At 39.2% G+C, this 19,765-nt stretch overlaps 1 protein-coding gene across 1 annotated transcript; it reads right to left on the reverse strand.

Annotated features, from left to right (window-relative positions):
* Window positions 1-200: 200 nt before the first annotated feature.
* LOC138895406 (uncharacterized) lies at window positions 201-917 on the reverse strand. Its single transcript, XM_070180092.1, has one exon. It carries the CDS (start codon window positions 915-917, stop codon window positions 201-203), a length of 717 nt encoding a protein of 238 aa, XP_070036193.1.
* Window positions 918-19,765: the final 18,848 nt, after the last annotated feature.

A 19,765-nucleotide genomic window follows, 5' to 3' on the forward strand; every position in this document is an offset into this window, starting at 1 on the left:
TCTGCTACTTCTAGATACAAAACTTTCTAAGATGGTAAATTGATAATCAAAATCGAAAACGATTCAGTAGAAGAAATTAGCCATACAAATATATTACAATTAGACCACCAAAAAAAAAGGTAAAAGCAACTCTACTTGCAATTTCCCCTCATTCTCCTTTCATCATTTTGAAGTTCAGAGGAGGGGAACAATGCCATTTACTATCTCACAGTAGAAGCAACAGTATGAGCCCAAAACCTAAGCTGATCTTTAATTTCCATTTCATTTCCTAAAACTGGATTAATCTTCCAACTTTTGAGTGGATTTTTCTCCATTTTTTTCTTTTCCTCCCAAACAGCCCATGCTTCAGAAAGATGAGGCCTTGAAACTGAAGCTTCTAATTCCTCAAATCTCATATTCTCTTCATTTTCCCTTCCCAATCTCCTCAATCCAGGAAGTATTGACACCAAACTTGAATCTTTATCTTTATCTGAAAACTCAAAACCAAGATCCATAAACCCTTTTAACTCCTCAAACTCTAACTCTGACAAACTTTTACTATTATTACTCTTCTTTTTTCTCCTTCTATAACTCTCTTTACTCTTAACACCTCCTTCAGCTGCCTCAGAGGAAAATACAGACTCATTATATTCTTTCCCAGAAAGAATTGGCTGAAGTTTAGGCTCAACCAGAACAGATTTTGGTGAGTTTTCTGAATGAAAAGTACTATCTTTAGAGCTCAAACATTGGTCACTTTGAGATCTGACTATAAAAGTTGGAACTTTTGAAAGTTTTGGCTGTTCAAGAATTTGTTTATTGGATTCAAGATTTGGGTTGCTGTTGGTTTTGGAAATTCCTGAAAAGGGTTGTTTGGGTTTGAGTATTTCAGATTCAAACCAGTAAGAATTGAAGAGGTTAAGCAATTCTTCAACGTCCATTAATGTCGGCCAAAAAAAAAAGAGAGGTTTAGAGATAGGTTAGAGGTGTAGAGAGATATTCTGAAATGATAAATTACTAGTAGGGAGCAATATATAGGTCTTATTTCAAACTTTAGCAATTATGTTTATGTTATTAAAGTAATACACGTTTATCTTTTAAACTGTTCTTTTGAAAAGCTCCTCTCACCAAAATAAAGGCATTAGGGGAAAAGAGAAAAAAAAGAAAAACTATTTTTCTTTTATATTTTTATTCATTATTTTCAAACTCTTTAGAGGGAAAGAGGACTGAGGCGTCGGAGCTTTTGTCGTCACTAAGTTTGAGTGTAAAAGATACTTTTTCTTGTACAGTTGTACCTAATAAAAGGTAAAAGAAACCAATGTTGTTCTTAATTATTTTGTTTAATTTAAAGAAGGATTCTAATGTTATTCACTCCTTCATTTCAGAATTTTGTCCCATTTTACTGCTCAGAAGTTAATTTGACCTATTTTTGAATCTATGTCGGACATAAGTTAATTTAGTTTACTTTAAGACAATAGGCAAAAGTACTCAACACAGAGAAAGATCCAGAATTTAAATTTTATAGGTTCCTACAGTAATCTCAAATTAAAATACAATAATAATAGGACCAATGGACTGGATTTAGAGCTAAATATTCTTATGCATTTAATAAAAATTTTAATACAAAAATAAGATTAGGCAAAAATTATAAGGTTCACGTGAACTCCTGAATATTACACTTGATCTGCCCCTAAGGTAATTTTTCTAATTTGTTAAATATTTTGATAAAGAATTTCTTTCTTGACTATGGGAAAAATATTAGCAAAGGATTAAGGATTAATACTTGGTATTATTCCTCATGATATAGGTCATGAGTTCGAGTTATAGAAACAGTAATTAATGCTTGCATTAAGAAATTAAATATTCTTATGCATTTAATAAAAATTTTAATACAAAAATAAGATTAGGCAAAAATTATAAGGTTCACGTGAACTCCTGAATATTACACTTGATCCGCCCCTAAGGTAATTTTTCTAATTTGTTAAATATTTTGATAAAGAATTTCTTTCTTGACTATGGGAAAAATATTAGCAAAGGATTAAGGATTAATACTTGGTATTATTCCTCATGATATAGGTCATGAGTTCGAGTTATAGAAACAGTAATTAATGCTTGCATTAAGAAAGATTATTTATACAGTCAACTCTCTCTATAACAACCTTATTTATTCCGATATTTTTTGGCGTTTACAGTGAATGACTTTTATACACATATAACAATATTTGACGTTTAAATATATTTTGGCTGTTATAGATAAAAATTATTCAAAAATTAATAATATATTATTCCTTTTCTCATATTACATATAAAAGATAAGAAAATTATTCAAATTTAAAATCTCAAAGGATATACATATTTTACTAGTTAAATATTGAAGAAAGTTAATACATTATTAATAAATTCATAACTAAAAGTATAAAGATTTAAACTCTAGGGCAGATATTTTAAAGCTACCTAAAAAAATTCAAGACTGATGGAAGAACTTTATAATTATAGCTTGTTTCTTAGATTTAATTTTCTTACTAGCGATATAATGCTTGAATTGGCGAAGATTCGTGTCCAAATTTTCGGCAAAAAGGTATCCAATAGTTTTTCCTTGAAGACAATCTAACAGCTTAACAGCTAAATTTTCTATCTAAATATTTTTTGGAATTTGTCCAACGGAAAAAGATATTATGTGCAAATCTTCAAGACTTTTATCTTATGCAGGATAGAAACTTTATTTATTTAATGGAAAAGATTATGTGCATATTTTTAGAATTATTATTAGTAATCTTAAAGATTCTATTTGGTTGTTATAGAGGGGAGGAGTAATTTTACAAAGAACGTTCTGCTATAAATATGGTTGTTGTTGTTATAGGTAAAAAGTTGTTATAGAGAGGTAAAATAAAACTTTAAAACTCGGTTCTGAGGAAAATTCGATTTTTATAATGAATAATTAATATATAGAAATATTGTTATAGAGATATTTGACCGTACAACTCTTTCGGATACGATTTTTCAAATCTTGCATGAATACATAATATCTTGTATACCGGAGTGCCTTTAATGCTAACGGTGGTCTTCACGATGGAATATATAGATTTTCAAATGACAAATTGGCTGCTGTGATATGTGAAAAGCGAGATTCCACTCGGTCTTTGAATAATTTGTTAGACTACTACAAGGAGTATTTAAAAACAAGAAATTAAACAACTACTCGTATCAAAATATAATTGTCTTCCTCGCTGCTATCAATGCATGAAAAAACATGTCATTATTGGCATGGAACAACTCTGAGTCTCTAACCACTATATCGATAAACTTAAATTATTGCATTTTGCAATGTCACGGGTAGCATATGACTTCGTATATACATTTGACTGCCTTCTTATGTTCATTGGCTGCTTTCTTTTATATTCATTGGCTGTCTTCTTTTGCAATACATTTTATTTTTATTTTTTATGAGGAACCTTATTTTCTGTTCTTGTATTTAATCAGTCGTGACGTACTCATTTCAATCAATCAAGAACCAGACAAGAAAAGGGGAATAAAAAAAGCAAAACAAACAAACAAACAAACAAACAAATAATAAATACGAATAAGAGTAATTGATATTAATTGTTACGTTGATGTAAACTAAAAGTCTATATATAGAGAATCTGGTTCTCTATCAATTCCATAGAATATACATACACCGGTAAGTAAATGACACAATAGTATTTTACGTGAAAAACTATCACGACCTACACTCGTAGGATTGACCTACACTTATAGGATTTCAACTTCACTAATCGAGCAACTTTAGATTACAACATATTGTAACTTATGAATTAAACTCTTAATCCCTCACCTACTTGCAATAACTGTATTTGCAAGCCTCTTTGTAATAACTCTATTACAAAGCTCACCACTTTGACTAACTCTAAACAAACACAAACACACGGTTTATGGTTTACAAAAGATATCCGATAAGATGCTTCTAACTAAGCTGAGTAGGAATATCAAGTGAATAACATTAACAAAGATACAACAATACTAAGGACATACAATGAATACAGTGCTGGGATCTGGTCCTTTGTTCTGTTGCTACTTTGTTCTTCAAGCCTTAGAGTAAATGAAGGTGGCAATACACTTAAGAGAGACTTAATGATTTAGCGTTTGCAAGTGTGTGTGTTCCCTTGCCTCATGTTGGTAATATATAAGTGAGGTCAATGGGATAATGTAAGCAAGTATCCGGTACACAACATGCTCTATAAAGTGACTATCGCACTATTGTGTGTGCAGTGCAATAGTGTAGCAATTTTAATAGGTGTAAGGAGTTGATGTATACTGTGACCGGAGGAACTGATAGCCATCTATTCCCTCTGTCATTTTTTTGACTGATATTATTAAAACTTGTGCCAGACGTGTGACTTGTTGTTCTGAGTATTTTGAGGCTATGTATCAGGTTCCATATCTAGTTTTCATATGAAATTTGTTAAATCATCAAAATACAAAGGCATATAACTTATTAATTTTCCCCTTTTTGATGATGACAAATTTAGAATTGAAGTTCCCCCTAAGAACCAGATCTCCATACAATTCACCATGCAGATTAGTTATATTCCCCCTGAGAACCTGTTTCTCTTTCTCCCCTTCAATTTTCTTCCCCCTTTTGGCATCATAAAAAGAATATATGCAAGTAAACGCAAAAAGAAGTCCAGCTAAGTTAACTCATGCCTCTTGTGTGCATACATCATAGCTAAAAACAGAGCACAAGAATATAACATGCATAGCAAAAGACTGAGATACTCATTGATTAATTTGAGAAGAAAAACATAGGCAGTAGTACTATTGTTACAAAACAACCACACAAAAAACAAACTTAAAGTACCACACTCATAAAAGTAACAAGCCAAAATAGGACACTGGGGCTAAGACAAGCACAGTTAAACTAGGCACTGACAAGGGGACTGTTCAAGGGGCACTGGAAGAGGGAGGGTTGGATGAAGAGGCAAGGGCTTTGAGAGGAATATCCACTCGAGCATTTGCAGACCGTTGCTCGTTTATCAGTTGCTCTTCCAGGTTCTCAACATGTTCCTCAGATCTGCATTTTCAGCAGGCAACCTCTACATCCTGTGCACTGCTAGAACCAGGTTCCTCTTTTGCTTGACTGAGCTATCCCTCAAGAATGAAATTTCTAGCCTTCAGCCTCCTTATTTCCTCGTTAGCAACAGTCTGAGCATCGATCAGCTCAGAAATCATAGAATTGCTACCAATTCCCCCTCCTTGTCTATACACTCACACTTATCCAAGGTAGTCTTTGAGAAAGTTTGCTTTCGAGTTCCCACCATTGCTCTTCCCAAAGGGACTTTGAAATATTCAAAGTCTTTAGTGAGCAAGAACCCATAAGGCAAACCATGGTTCCCCTCCTTAAAGTCTGCCATTTTTTCATATGTTCAGTCATGATACCAGGAAGGTTGATGGTAGTGTATCCATCCAATGCTTCCATGAGGAATAGGTCCGCCATTAAGAAATGGAACATCTCTCTGTGCGAGGGAGCAGGACCTTGTTCACCATCTCAAACATGAGCTGATATTCTGGAAGTGGGGCCTTCTTGTGTACCTGTTCCCCTCTTTAAACAACCCGAGTCTTTAAAATTATCTTCCTAAAGTCAGGGGAGCAGGTCCCTTCAACAGACGAGAGCCCCTCAGTGGGCACACCCAAGATATTTTCCAGTCCAACTTCATCCATCACAAAATCCACTCCATTAACCTTTAGGCAAATATTGTCGTCTTCCATAGTGAACAGATACGCGTAGAAGTTACGAACCTCCTCTTCATAGACCTTGGGACTCTGAATGGTAAACAGATGAGTCCACTTCTGAAACTCGCAAATTGCAACCAACTATCTCATGCATGACATTTTAAGGATATCAACATCAAACACTCTGCCCCATAGCTCCCTTAGCTTCTTTAGGTTTTCTCTTTTGTCAACTTCAGACACTTCCACTTTGGCTTTCTTGGAGGAACCGGGTTCTTCTTTGTCACTTGCCTTCCTCTTCTAAGATTTCTTCACACTTTCCCCTTCTTTTCAGACGTACTTTTCTCACCAGACTCTTTTCTTCAACACTCTTCTCTTTATCAATCTCCACACCTTTCACAGATGATCCTCTTTTGGGCTTCACAAGCATAGACTTCTTAGAGGATTTACGAACAAGGGAAGCAGGTTCCTCATTTACCTCTTCATCCTCAATATCCTCAATGTTTTCCGGAGGCAGATCCTCCTCATTCACTAATTTTCCTCCTTTCACCAACCTTCTTCTTTTCTTTTTCTTCTTATTTCTCTTCAAAGCTCTCTCAAGTGCTTCTTTCTTCTGCTTCTTAGTAGTGGGTCTTTTAAGAGCAGGCTCTTTGGGGACTATCCTATAACTTCTAGCAATAATAAACTGTGCCACAAGCACATTAAATCCACCGACACTGCGGAACAATATGCTCAATTGTATATCAAAGAAATAGTAAGGCTTCATGGCACTCCAGTTTCCATCATTTTCGATCGAGGGTCCCAGTTCACAGCTAATTTCTGGAAGAAATTTCAGCAAGGTTTGGATACGCAGGTAAATCTTAGCATTACTTTCCAACTATAGACTGACGGGCAAGCAGAGCAGACTATTCAGATGCTTGAGTACATGTTGTGCTTGTGTGCTTGACTTGAAGGGCAGCTGGGACAATCATTTGCCGCTCATAGAATTTGCTTATAACAACAGCTTCCATGCCAGTATTCAGATGGCGCCGTTTGAGGCCTTGTATGGTGAAAGATGTAGATCGCCGATTGTGTGGTTCGAGGTTGGAGAAGCTGAACTAATAGGACCAAACCTTGTGCATCAGGCTATGAAAAAGGTTAAGATCGTAAAGGAGCGGTTGAGAACTGCTCAGAGTCATCAAAAATCCTATTCGGATGTTCGTCGCAGAGACTTAGAGTTCAAGGAAGATAATTGGGTGTTCTTGAAGGTATCTCCCATGAAGGGGATCATGCAGTTTGGAAGGAAAGGAAAATTAAGTCCGAGGTATGTCGGGCCGTATAGAATTACTCAAAGGATAGGTCAGGTGGCGTACAAGCTTAATCTACCACCTGAGATATCATTAGTGCACCCGGTATTCCATGTGTCCATGTTGAAGAAGGTAGTTGGAGATCCGTCCGCTATCGTGCCGGTTGAGACCATCGAGATTAGTGAAAAACTGTCATATGAAGAGATTCTGGTTGCTATTCTTGATAGACATGTCCGAAAGTTGAGGAACAAAGAAATTGCATCCGTAAAAGTATTATGGCGAAACCAACAAGTCGAAGAAGCTACTTGGGAAGCCGAGAGTGAAATGAAAAAGAAGTACCCTCATCTATTTAAATAGCCATGTAATAGCTCTATAAAATTGTCGTCCCCCCCCCCCCCCCCAAAAAAAAAAACAAAACAAAATTTGTATCACTTGTTTGGCTAATAGAAAAGCACTACTTTCTAGTTATATGTCTCCCCCATGAGGCATCGGTTGGTGTTATTTTGCATTCTGTTGGGTCATTTAATTCTATATATGTTGCTAAGGTGTGTTTCGGGGGCTCTTTGATAGGTGGTTAGGCCTAAATACAAAGGAAACTCTGGCGAAATTTTCAGAAAATTAGGAAGTTTGGCAAATTTGGGGTTGATGGTATGTGGTACAAATGAAATTGTGTTAAGCAAACCTTGATCCTCATTCGAGGACGAATGATCTTAAGTGGGGGAGGATGTAAGGACCCGCAAATCGATCGCATAATCCCTCTTGGGTTTTTGCGGAGGGAGTTCTGCGGTGCATTATGCGACCGCAGAACGAGTACGCGGACCGCATACTGGTCGCATACCTGAGCCGTAAGTTCAGGCCTCTGAGGGCCATTTCTGCGGTCACTTTGCGGACCGCATAACCGTTATGCGGTCGCATATGTGACCGCAGACCTGTGTCGGGGCACCCATTTTCTTAATTTAAAACCCGACCCCCATTCCGTTAAAACACCCCCTTTAGTCTATTTTGAGCTTATTTTCTGATACTATAGAGTGAGAGAGAGAGAGAGAGAGAGCCTTAGAGTTAGAAAGTAATCCTCATCAATTATTCTTCAATTATTGCTTGAAACTTTGAAGATTATCAAGGAAAGCAATCTAGTCCTCCATCCTAGAGGTAAGAATCTATACCCTAACCCTAAATTTTAGAAACTTATACTGAAAATGAGTAATTAATAAGATGGTCCATGGGTATGAGGGTTGTTTATCTTGCATGCATGTATGGTAAAAAGAGTGTGGAAAAGGGAACTAGAACCACGAATGTTTTCTTAATTTTGGATTCAATTTGTATATTGCTAAAATAGATTGAGGTTACTAAGGGTTCCGGATAATTGTAGAGTCTAAAGAAGCGCAATTGAGGTATGTATGGCTAACTCTCTTCTTCCTAGAATCAAACTTCTGGTGTCCGAATATTTGGTGTAAGTTCCGACTTGATCATACTAGAATTGTTTGCCTTAGTAGGTTGGGTTGGAAGATTCATGTTCCCTAATTGTTTTAGATGTTTACCATGTCATCCTGCTAACAAATGCCCCGGCAGCTTTCATGGATCTTATGAATCGAGTCTTCAAGCTGTTCCTCGACTCTTTTGTGATAATATTCATTGACGACATCTTTGTGTATTCACGAAGTCGAGAGGATCACGCCGATCGCCTCAAGGTAGTTCTGCAAACTCTTCACCAACACCAATTGTATGCAAAGTTCTCGAAATGTGAATTTTGGCTTAAATGTGTCACATTCATGGGTCATGTCGTCTCCGGAGAAGGAATTAAGGTTGATCCTCAAAATATTGCAGCGGTGAAGGATTGGCCTAGACCTACTACTCCAATAGAGATTCGCAGTTTCTTGGGTTTGGCCGGATATTATAGGAGGTTCGTGGAGGGATTCTCCACTCTTGCATGTCCATTGACTAAATTGACGTAGAAGGCGGTTAAGTTCCAGTGGTCCGATGCTTGTGAAAAGAATTTCCAGGAATTGAAATTAAGATTGACTTCGGCGCCAGTATTGACCCTACCAGAGGGTACCGAGGGGTTTGTGGTGTATTGCAATGCTTCAAGGACCGGTCTTGGGTATTTATTAATGCAACATGGTAAGGTAATAGCATATGCTTCAAGGCAACTTAAGAATCATGAAAAGAACTATCCAACGCATGACTTAGAGTTTGCAGCGGTATTTTTTGCATTAAAAATTTAGCGTCATTATTTGCATGGGGTCCATGTAGATGTATTCACGGACCACAAGAGTCTTCAATACATTTTCAAGCAAAAGGAATTGAACTTAAGGCAGAGAAGGTGGCTTGAGTTGCTTAAAGATTATGACATCGACATTTTTTTTTATCATCCGGGGAAAGCTAATGTGGTGGCGGATGCTCTTAGTCAGAAGTCTATGGGTAGTTTGGCTCACTTGGAGACATGTCAAAGGCCCTTGGCCTAGGAGGTTCACCAGTTGGCCAGTTTGGGAGTTCGTTTTGAGGATTCTAATGAGGGGGGGAGTGATTGTGCGGAATAGGGCAGAGTCATCGCTTGTGACGGAGGTCAAGAAGAAACAATACAATGATCCAGTGTTGGTGCAGCTGAAGGAGGGGATTCATAAACACAAGACTACGACCTTTTCTCTTGGCGTGGATGCCGGTATATTACGGTACCAAGGGCGACTATGTGTTCCAAACGTAGATGGTCTTCGGGAAAGAATCATGGCAGAAGCTCATACTTCTAGATATTCCGTGCACCCAGGTTCTACAAAAATGTATCATGACCTCAAGGAAGTTTACTGGTAGAATAACATGAAGAGGGGTGTGGCGACTTTATGGTAAAATGTTCAAACTGTCAACAAGTGAAGGCCGAGCATCAAAGGCCCGTGGGTTAGCTCAGAGTATAGAAATTCCAATGTGGAAATGGGAAATGATCAACATGAATTTTGTGGTAGGGTTACCACGCACTCCGCGTAAATTTGACTCAATTTGGGTGATCGTGGATCGACTCACAAAATCAGCATACTTTTTGCCGGTTAAATCCACCGACACTGCGGAACAATATGCTCAATTGTATATCAAAGAAATAGTCAGGCTTCATGGCACTCCAGTTTCCATCATTTTCGATCGAGGTTCCCAGTTCACAGCTAATTTCTGGAAGAAATTTCAGCAAGGTTTGGATACACAGGTAAATCTTAGCATTACTTTCCACCCATAGACTGACGGGCAAGCAGAGCAGACTATTCAGACGCTTGAGTACATGTTGTGCTTGTGTGCTTGACTTGAAGGGCAGCTGGGACAATCATTTGCCGCTCATAGAATTTGCTTATTACAACAACTTCCATGCCAGTATTCAGATGGTGCCATTTGAGGCCTTGTTTGGAAGAAGATGTAGATCGCCTATTGGGTGGTTCGAGGTTGGAGAAGCTGAACTAATAGGACTAAACCTTGTGCATCAGGCTATGGAAAAGTATCATAAAGGAGCGGTTGAGAACTGCTCAGAGTCATCAAAAATCCTATTCGGATGTTCGTCGCTGAGACATAGAGTTCAAGGAAGATAATTGGGTGTTCTTGAAGGTATCTCCCATGAAGGGGATCATGCAGTTTGGAAGAAAAGGGAAATTAAGTTCGAGGTATGTCGGGCCGTATAGAATTACTCAAAGGATAGGTCAGGTGGCGTACAAGCTTAATCTACCACATGAGATGTCATTAGTGCACCCGGTATGCCATGTGTCCATGTTGAAGAAGGTAGTTGGAGATCCGTTCGCTATCGTGCCGGTTGAGACCATCGAGATTAGTGAAGAACTATCATATGAAGAGATTCCAGTTGCTATTCTTGATAGACATGTCCGAAAGTTGAGAAACAAAGAAATTGCATCCGTAAAAGTATTATGGCGAAACCAGCAAGTCGAAGAAGCTACTTGGGAAGCCGAGAATGAAATGAAAAATAAGTACCCTCATTTATTTGAATAGCCATGTAATAGCTCTATAAAGTTGCCCCCCCCCCCCCCCCCAAAATTTTGTATCACTTGTTTGGCTAATATAAAGGCACTACTTTCTAGTTATATGCCCCCCTATGAGGCTTCGGTTGGTGTTATTTTGCATTCTGTTGTGTTATTTAATTCTATATATGTTGCTAAGGTGTGTTTCGGGGGATCTCTGAGAGGTGGTTAGGCCTAAATACAAAGGAAACTCTGGCGAAATATTTAGAAAATTAGGAAGTTTGGCAAATTTGGGGCTGATGGTATGTGGTACAAATGAAATTGTGTTAAGCAAACCTTGATCCTCATTCGAGGATGAATGATCTTAAGTGGGGGAGGATGTAAGGACCCGCAAAAATTTAAAATAAAAACTTGGGGTTTCGTGGTGCCAAACAAAAACTCGCAAGCTCGCCGCAGTTTGGACTTTTTGGATTGAACAGTACCTTACGGACTTAGAGAAAAATGTATCACAGAAGGACGTGTTTCTGCTACCCATTATGCGGCCACATAATCACTCTGCGGACCGCATATGGCCACAGAGTGAAGCAGTACGTTGGCTAGTTTGAGGTCAGCTTTGCGGTCAATTATGCGACCGCATAACAACTATGCGGACCGCATATCGATTGCATAATCCTTCTTGGGTTTTTGCGGAGGGAGTTCTGCGGTGCATTATGCGGCCGCAGAACGAGTATGCGGACCGCATAATGGTCGCATACCTGAGCCATAAGTTCAGGCCCCTGAGGGCCATTTCTGCGGTCACTTTGCGGACCGCATAACCGTTATGCGGTCGCATATGCGACCGCAGACCTGTGTCGGGGTACCCATTTTCTTAATTTAAAACCTGACCCCCATTCCGTTAAAACACCCCCTTTAGTCTATTTTGAGCTCATTTTCTAATACTATAGAGTGAGAGAGAGAGCTTTAGAGTGAGAAAGTAATCCTCATCAATTATTCTTCAATTCTTGCTTGAAACTTTGAAGATTATCAAGGAAAGCAATCTAGGCCTCCATCCTAGAGGTAAGAATCTATACCCTAGCCCTAAATTTTAGAAACTTATACTGAAAATGAGTAATTAATAAGATGGTCCATGGGTATGAGGGTTGTTTATCTTGCATGCTTGTGTGGTAAAAAGAGTGTGGAAAAGGGAACTAGAACCATGAATATTTTCCTAATTTTGGATTCAATTTATATATTGCTAAAATAAATTAAGGTTGCTAAGGGTTCCGGATAATTGTAGAGTCTAAAGAAGCGCAATTGAGGTATGTATGGCTAACTCTCTTCTTCCTAGAATCGAACTCCTGGTGTCCGAATATTTGGTGTAAGTTCCGACTTGATCATACTAGAATTGTTTGACTTAGTGTGTTGGGTTAGAAGATTCATGTTCCCTAATTGTTTTAGATGTTTACCATGTCATCATGCTAACAAATGCCCCGGCATCTTTCATGGATCTTATGAATCGAGTCTTCAAGCCGTTCCTCGACTCCTTTTTGATAATATTCATCGACGACATCCTTGTGTATTCACGAAGTCGAGAGGATCACGCCGATCACCTCAAGGCAGTTCTACAAACTCTTCACCAACACCAATTGTATGCAAAGTTCTCGAAATGAGAATTTTGGCTTAAATTTATCACATTTCTGGGTCATGTCGTCTCCGGAGAAGGAATTAAGGTTGATCCTCAAAAGATTGCAGCAGTGAAGGATTGGCCTAGACCTACTACTCCAACAGAGATTCGTAATTTTTTGGGTTTGACCGGGTATTATAGGAGGTTCGTGGAGGGGTTATCCACTCTTGCCTCTCTATTGACTAAATTGACGTAGAAGGCGGTTAAGTTCCATTGGTCCGATGCTTGTGAAAGGAATTTCCAGGAATTGAAATTAAGATTGACTTCGACGCCAATATTGACCCTACCATAGGGTACCGAGGGGTTTGTGGTGTATTGCGATGCTTCAAGGACCAGTCTTGCGTGTGTATTAATGTAACATGGTAAGGTAATAACATATGCTTCAAGGCAACTTAAGAATCATGAAAAGAATTATCCAACGCATGACTTAGAGCTTGCGGCGGAGCTTTTTGCATTAAAAATTTGGCGTCATTATTTGTATGGGGTCCATGTAGATGTATTCACGGACCACAAGAGTCTTCAATACATTTTCAAGCAAAAGGAATTGAATTTAAGGCAGAGAAGGTGGCTTGAGTTGCTCAAAGATTATGACATCGACATTTTTTTTAATCATCCGGGGAAAGCTAATGTGGTGGCGGATGCTCTTAGTCGGAAGTCTACGGGTAGTTTGGCTCACTTGGAGGCATGTCAAAGGCCCTTGGCCCGGGAGGTTCACCAGTTGGCCAGTTTGGGAGTTCGTTTTGAGGACTCTAATGAGGGGGGAGTGATTGTGCGGAATAGGGCAGAGTCATCGCTTGTGACGGAGGTCAAGGAGAAGCAATACAATGATCCAGTGTTGGTGCAACTGAAGGAGGGGATTCATAAACACAAGACTACGGTCTTTTCTCTTGGCTTGGATGACGGTACATTACGGTACCAAGGGCTACTATGTGTTCCAAACATAGCTGGTCTTTGGGAAAGAATCATGGCCGAAGCTCATACTTCTAGATATTCCGTGCACCTAGGTTCTACAAAAATGTATCATGACCTCAAGGAAGTTTACTGGTGGAATATCATGAAGAGGGTTGTGGTGGACTTTGTGGCAAAATGTTCAAACTGTCAACAAGTGAAGGCCGCGCATCAAAGGCCCGATGGGTTAGCTCAGAGTATAGAAATTCCAATGTCGAAATGGGTAATGATCAACATGGATTTTGTGGTAGGGTTACCATGCACTCCGCATAAATTTGACTCAATTTGGGTGATCGTGGATCAACTCATGAAATCAGCATACTTCTTGTCGGTTAAATCCACCGACACTGCGGAACAATATGCTCAATTGTATATCAAAGAAATAGCCAAGCTTCATGGCACTCCAGTTTACATCATATCCGATCGAGGGGACCAGTTCACAGCTAATTTCTGGAAGAAATTTCAGCAAGGTTTGGATACGCACGTAAATCTTAGCACGACTTTCCTCCCATCAACTGACGGGCAAGCATATCGGACTATTCAGACGCTTGAGGACATGTTGCGTGCTTGTGTGCTTGACTTGAAGGGCAGCTGGGACAATCATTTTCCGCTCATAGAATGTGCTTATAACAACAGCTTTCATGCCAGTATTCAGATGGAGCCGTTTGAGGCCTTGTTTAGTAGAAGATGTAGATCACCGATTGGGTGGTTCGAGGTTGGAGAAGCAGAACTAATAGGACCAAACCTTGTGCATCAGGCTATGAAAAAGGTTAAGATCATAAAGGAGTGGTTGAGAACTGCTCAGAGTCGTCAAAAATCCTATTCGAATGTTCGTCGCTGAGACTTAGAGTTCAAGGAAGATAATTGGGTGTTCTTGAAGGTATCTCCCATGAAGGGGATCATGCAGTTTGGAAGAAAAGGGAAATTAAGTCCGAGGTATGTCGGGCCGTATAGAATTACTCAAAGGATAGGTCATGTGGCGTACAAGAGTAATCTACCACCTCAGATGTCATTAGTGTACCCGGTATGCCATGTGTCCATGTTGAAGAAGGTAGTTGGAGATCCGTCCGCTATCGTGCCGGTTGAGACCATCAAGATTAGTGAAGAACTGTCATATGAAGAGATTCCGGTTGCTATTCTTGATAGACAGGTCCGAAAGTTGAGGAGCAAAGAAATTACATCCGTAAAAGTATTATGGCGAAACTAATAAGTCGAAGAAGCTACTTGGGAAGCCGAGAATGAAATGAAAAAGAAGTACCCTCATTTATTTGAATAGCCATGTAATAGCTCTATAAAATTGTTCCCCTTAAGTTTTGTATCACTTGCTCGGCTAATATAAAGACACTACTTTCTAGTTATATGCCCCCCATGAGGCTTCGGTTGGTGTTATTTTGCATTCTGTTGTGTCATTTAATTATATATATGTTGCTAAGGTGTGTTTCGGGGGCTCTCTGACAGGTGGTTAGGTCTAAATACAAAGGAAACTATGGCAAAATTTTCAGAAAATTAGGAAGTTAGGCAAATTTTGGGCTGATGGTATGTGGTACAAATGAAATTATGTTAAGCAAACCTTGATCCTCATTCGAGGACGAATAATCTTAAGTGGGGGAGGATGTAAGGACCCACAAAAATTTAAAACAAAAACTCGAGGTTTCGTGGTGCCATACAAAAACTCGCAAGCTTGCCGCGGTTCAGACTTTTTGGATTAAACAGTATCCTACGGACTTAGAGAAAAATATTTCGCAGAAGGACGTGTTTCTGCAGCCCATTATGCGGCCGCATAATCGTTCTGCGGACCGCATAATGGCCGCAGAGTGAAGCAGTACGTTGGCTAGTTTGAGGTCAGCTTTGCGGTCGATTATGCGACCGCATAACCACTATGCAGGCCGCATATCGATCGCATAATCCCTCTTGGGTTTTTACGGAGGGAGTTCTACGGTGCATTATGCGACTGCAGAACGAGTATGCGGACCGCATACTGGTCGCATACCTGAGCCGTAAGTTTAGGACCCTGAGGGCCATTTCTGCGGTGACTTTGCGGACCGCATAACCATTATGCGACCGTAAACCTGTGTCGGGGAACCCATTTTTTTAATTTAAAATCCGACCCCCATTTCGTTAAAACACCCCCTTTTTCTATTTTGAGCTCATTTTCTGATACTAAAGAGTGAGAGAGGGAGCCTTAGAGTGAGAAAATAATCCTCATCAATTATTCTTCAATTCTTGCTTGAAACTTTGAAGATTATCAAGGAAAGCAATCTAGGCCTCCATCCTAGAGGTAAGAATATATACCCTAGCCCTAAATTTTTGAAACTTATACTGAAAATGAGTAATTAATAAGATGGTCCATGGGTATGAGGGTTATTTATCTTGCATGCATGTGTGGTAAAAAGAGTGTAGAAAAGGGAACTAGAACCATGAATGTTTTCCTAATTTTGGGTTCAATTTATATATTGCTAAAATAGATTGAGGTTGCTAAGGGTTCTGGATAATTGTAGAGTCTAAAGAAGCGCAATTGAGGTATGTATGGTTAACTCTCTTCTTCCTAGAATCGAACTCCTGGTGTCCAAATATTTGGTGTAAGTTCCGACTTGATCATACTAGAATTGTTAGCCTTAGTGTGTTGGGTTGGAAGATTCATGTTCCCTACTTGTTTTAGATGTTTACCATGTCATCATGCTATTTGAGAACGTAACTATGATTTTTCAAGTTCCTTCACTTATGTGTGAAATGCCTTATGTGATGGTACTTATCGACATGAATGATGACGTTAGTTGAACGAATAAAAAGGGAATGACTTGAATTGTAAAATGTGCCAAAGTGCCAAGAACTATTTAATAAATGAGGTTGTTTGTGCCATGTAATGAAAGATGGGAAAGAGATGTGAATTGAGTGAATACTTGAAAGAGGTTATGTCTCAAGTGAGATGGCTTAGCTGATCGGGCCGAGATCGGACGTCATGCCGTACACATGGTGGCATTTGTGTTGGAATTATTGATTTACATTGTGGACATGGATATGTCTCACTTGGGATGACTTAGCCGGTCGGGCCAAGACTGGACTCCGTGTAAAAATACGGTGGCATTGTGAGTTATGGCTTTGGCACTAAATATCATTAACCTAAAAAGATGGAAAGATTGAATTGGAAATTATGTGATCATTATTTGGTGATTCTTTGTATTTATGTGAAGTACTTATTGATCGTTATGACTGCCTTCTCTTTGTTTCATTGTTCATTCTACTAAGATTAGTTTTTTCCTTACATACTAGTATTATTCGACAGTGCTAACGTCCCTTTTGCCGGGGTCACTACATCTTTGAATGGATGTAGGTAGTTCCATCGCAGATAGCGCTGATTGCAGATAGTGGTGCTCTCCCTCTCACTCATCACAGCAGTCTTGGTGAGCCCCATTTCTTCCTGGGGTCATGTGGTCCTTCTTCTGTATAAGTTTTTTTAAAATATTTTGAGGTATAGCCGGGGCCTTATTGCCGGCATTGTCATGTTGCTCTTTTGTACCCTTAGAGGCTCCGTAGACGTTTATGTGGGTCATGTATGTATGTTGGGATGGTCGTTGGACTGAGTTGTATTTTGAAAATTTAACTATGGCATAATGCATAAAATGAAAAAAATGAACTAGCAACGTTTATATACTTATATGACTGATCTCTCCCCTGTTTTACAAATGGTGACGCATTCCCTTTTTGGATCATGAATGAGTCGGATAGAAAAGGTTTACTAGGCTTGCTCGACCGGGTTCACTCAGTTGAGCATCGATCGTGCTTCTCGAGGTTGGGGCATGACAGAGTAGGTCCCTCTGTTGGCTCCACTGTAGTACTAACTAGCACTAAGTCACCGTGAGGCACCAGTTCCCCACTTCCATCCCCATCCCCTTTTCCTTTCCCTTGAGACCCAACAGTCACATCATCACACACATACTCCCCACTAACCCTCCTTCGGTAGCAATGAACAATGTAGAATCAGTAAAGGTAAGAATGGCATTACCTGATGGAGAAACAATATTCAGATCAAACGTTGGAGCAAGAAAAGTAATAGGCACTTCAGATGCTTCACCACAACTAGCAACACCCACTTGGGCTACAAATACCTCCCCAACTTGCTCACTCAAAACCTCTATTCCCTCTTTTTCGTCTATCATTTTGTCTTCAGCCATTTTTTCCAGTGAAGCAGAGGGAGAGGTTGTAGCGACAAACTTTTTGGGTGTTTGATTTTTTCGGCTATGGTGAGAACCAGAACTCGATGGGGTCGGAGAGGAGACATTTGGTGGTTGTTGGTCGGAGATTGGATTTTCATTGGGTGAAGGTTGAGACTCAGGGTCGTTCTGTTGTGCTTCGTGAGACAAAGACATAGTGGGAGTGACAATGGTGGACTTTGGAGACTTTGGATTCTAGGAAGACATTATGATTTTTGAGAGCAAAGACACAAGAGGGAGGGTTTTCTGAGAGAGGAAAAGAGTTTGATGGCTTTGATGTAGACAGTTGTGAGAAAGACATGTCTTTTGGAGTTATTTAGAGGGGATGAGGGATCAGTTATAATTGGGTGCAAGGTAATAGGTAGACGGGTCAGTTTGTAACGGGTGTGACGTTTGGCTTAAAAAGGTGTGAGAGAAAAGACGGACATATTTTAATGACGTGGATCTACTAACCTGAGTCAAGGGAACTAGGCACCCTGGCTGGTTTTTTATAAATATGAGCCTCATCCTTCTACCAAATTGCAATATCATTAGCTGCTTGTTCGCTCTGTAATTGTCATACGTGTTTACCTGTAACGGTATAAAATTGAATTACAAATTAACAGAAAATACTTTTTAGCAGTTTACCTTTCATTCCTTCATAGCTAATCATTGAGGGACATGGTACTTAGTTAAATTTTATTAGTCCCAACTCCAGTCGATTCTTTTTAAAATACTCTCTACTCAATATTATGGTGAAGATATCAGCTACCTGGTCCTCTATTTTGCAAAATTTTATGCAGATGAGACCCTTTTCAACATTCTTCCTGAGAAAATAATGTCGCACATCAATGTGCTTTGTCCTTTTATGCTGAATCGGGTTTCTTGCCATGCTGAGAGCATTTGTGTTATCACACAATAATGGCACACAATCAGAAAATACACCAAAATCTTTCAGTTGTTGCTTGATCCACAACAGTTGAGCACAACAGGAAGCAGCTGGCTCATATTCAACTTTTGCAGTAGAGAGAGCTACTGACTTTTTGTTTTCTTGTACCCCATGAAATCAAGTATGATCCTAGAAACTGTGTCATCCCAGATGTACTCTTTCTATCCATCAAATAACTAGCATAATCAGCATCAGCATACCCAATTAAGTCAAAATTGTCTCTTGAGGGATAGTAGAAGACCAGGTCATGTGTTCGTTTGAGATACCTCAGAATTCTCTTAGCAGCTTTCAATAAGATTCTTTTGGACTTGATTGAAATCTAGCACATAATCCCACACTGAATACAATGTCAGGTCTGTTGGCTGTGAGACACAAGAGTGAACCATTGATACCGTGATACATGGTTTCATTCATAGGGGAACTAATTCATCCATGTACAGAAGAGTGGTAGTGGCAATAGGAGTATCAATAATTGTCACACCTCCTTTTTCCCGAGGGTGATAGGGGACAGAGAATTTTTTTAATTAAAGTGACATTGTTCGAAATTGTATTATTTATTCATTTTTCAGAGTCGTCACTTGGAATATTTATGGTGTCCCAAGTCATCGGTTTATTTTAAATCCAAAATCGAGGAAATTGACTCTTATTTATGGTCCGCAAACACAAAAGACCGAGTAAGAAATTCTGTTAACTCAGAAGAAGGTATGAGGCACTCCCGAGTTCCGTGGTTTTAGCATGTCGCTAAACAATTAATACTTGGCCTAATTATCTGATTTATTATATATTTGGAACCTATTGTGCATTACCACTTTCAATTATTTTTAAAAAATTATGGAGTTTATTTAAACAAGTCGCAGTGTCGCGCACTTGTTATTTTTATACACATCGCAAATTACGCCACGTGAAACGTACCCGTGATTCACAACATGCTTATTTTAATTATTGTTTGAAGTTATGATCGGGTCATATAAAATGCGCACCCGAATTGGGGATTATGTATCAAGACTATGTCACGGGAACCGTACCCATAGTCACGATGATTTATTTAATCATACCTAAAGCAAGCTACGATATTTGTGATTTATTTC

This window comes from Nicotiana tomentosiformis, chromosome 7 (genome assembly GCF_000390325.3).
Source record: "Nicotiana tomentosiformis chromosome 7, ASM39032v3, whole genome shotgun sequence".
Taxonomy (NCBI): domain Eukaryota; kingdom Viridiplantae; phylum Streptophyta; class Magnoliopsida; order Solanales; family Solanaceae; genus Nicotiana; species Nicotiana tomentosiformis.

Excerpts from the sequence above, each read along its gene's own strand:
- LOC138895406 (XM_070180092.1), bottom strand. The coding sequence starts at position 917 with ATGGACGTTGAAGAATTGCTTAACCTCTTCAATTCTTACTGGTTTGAA.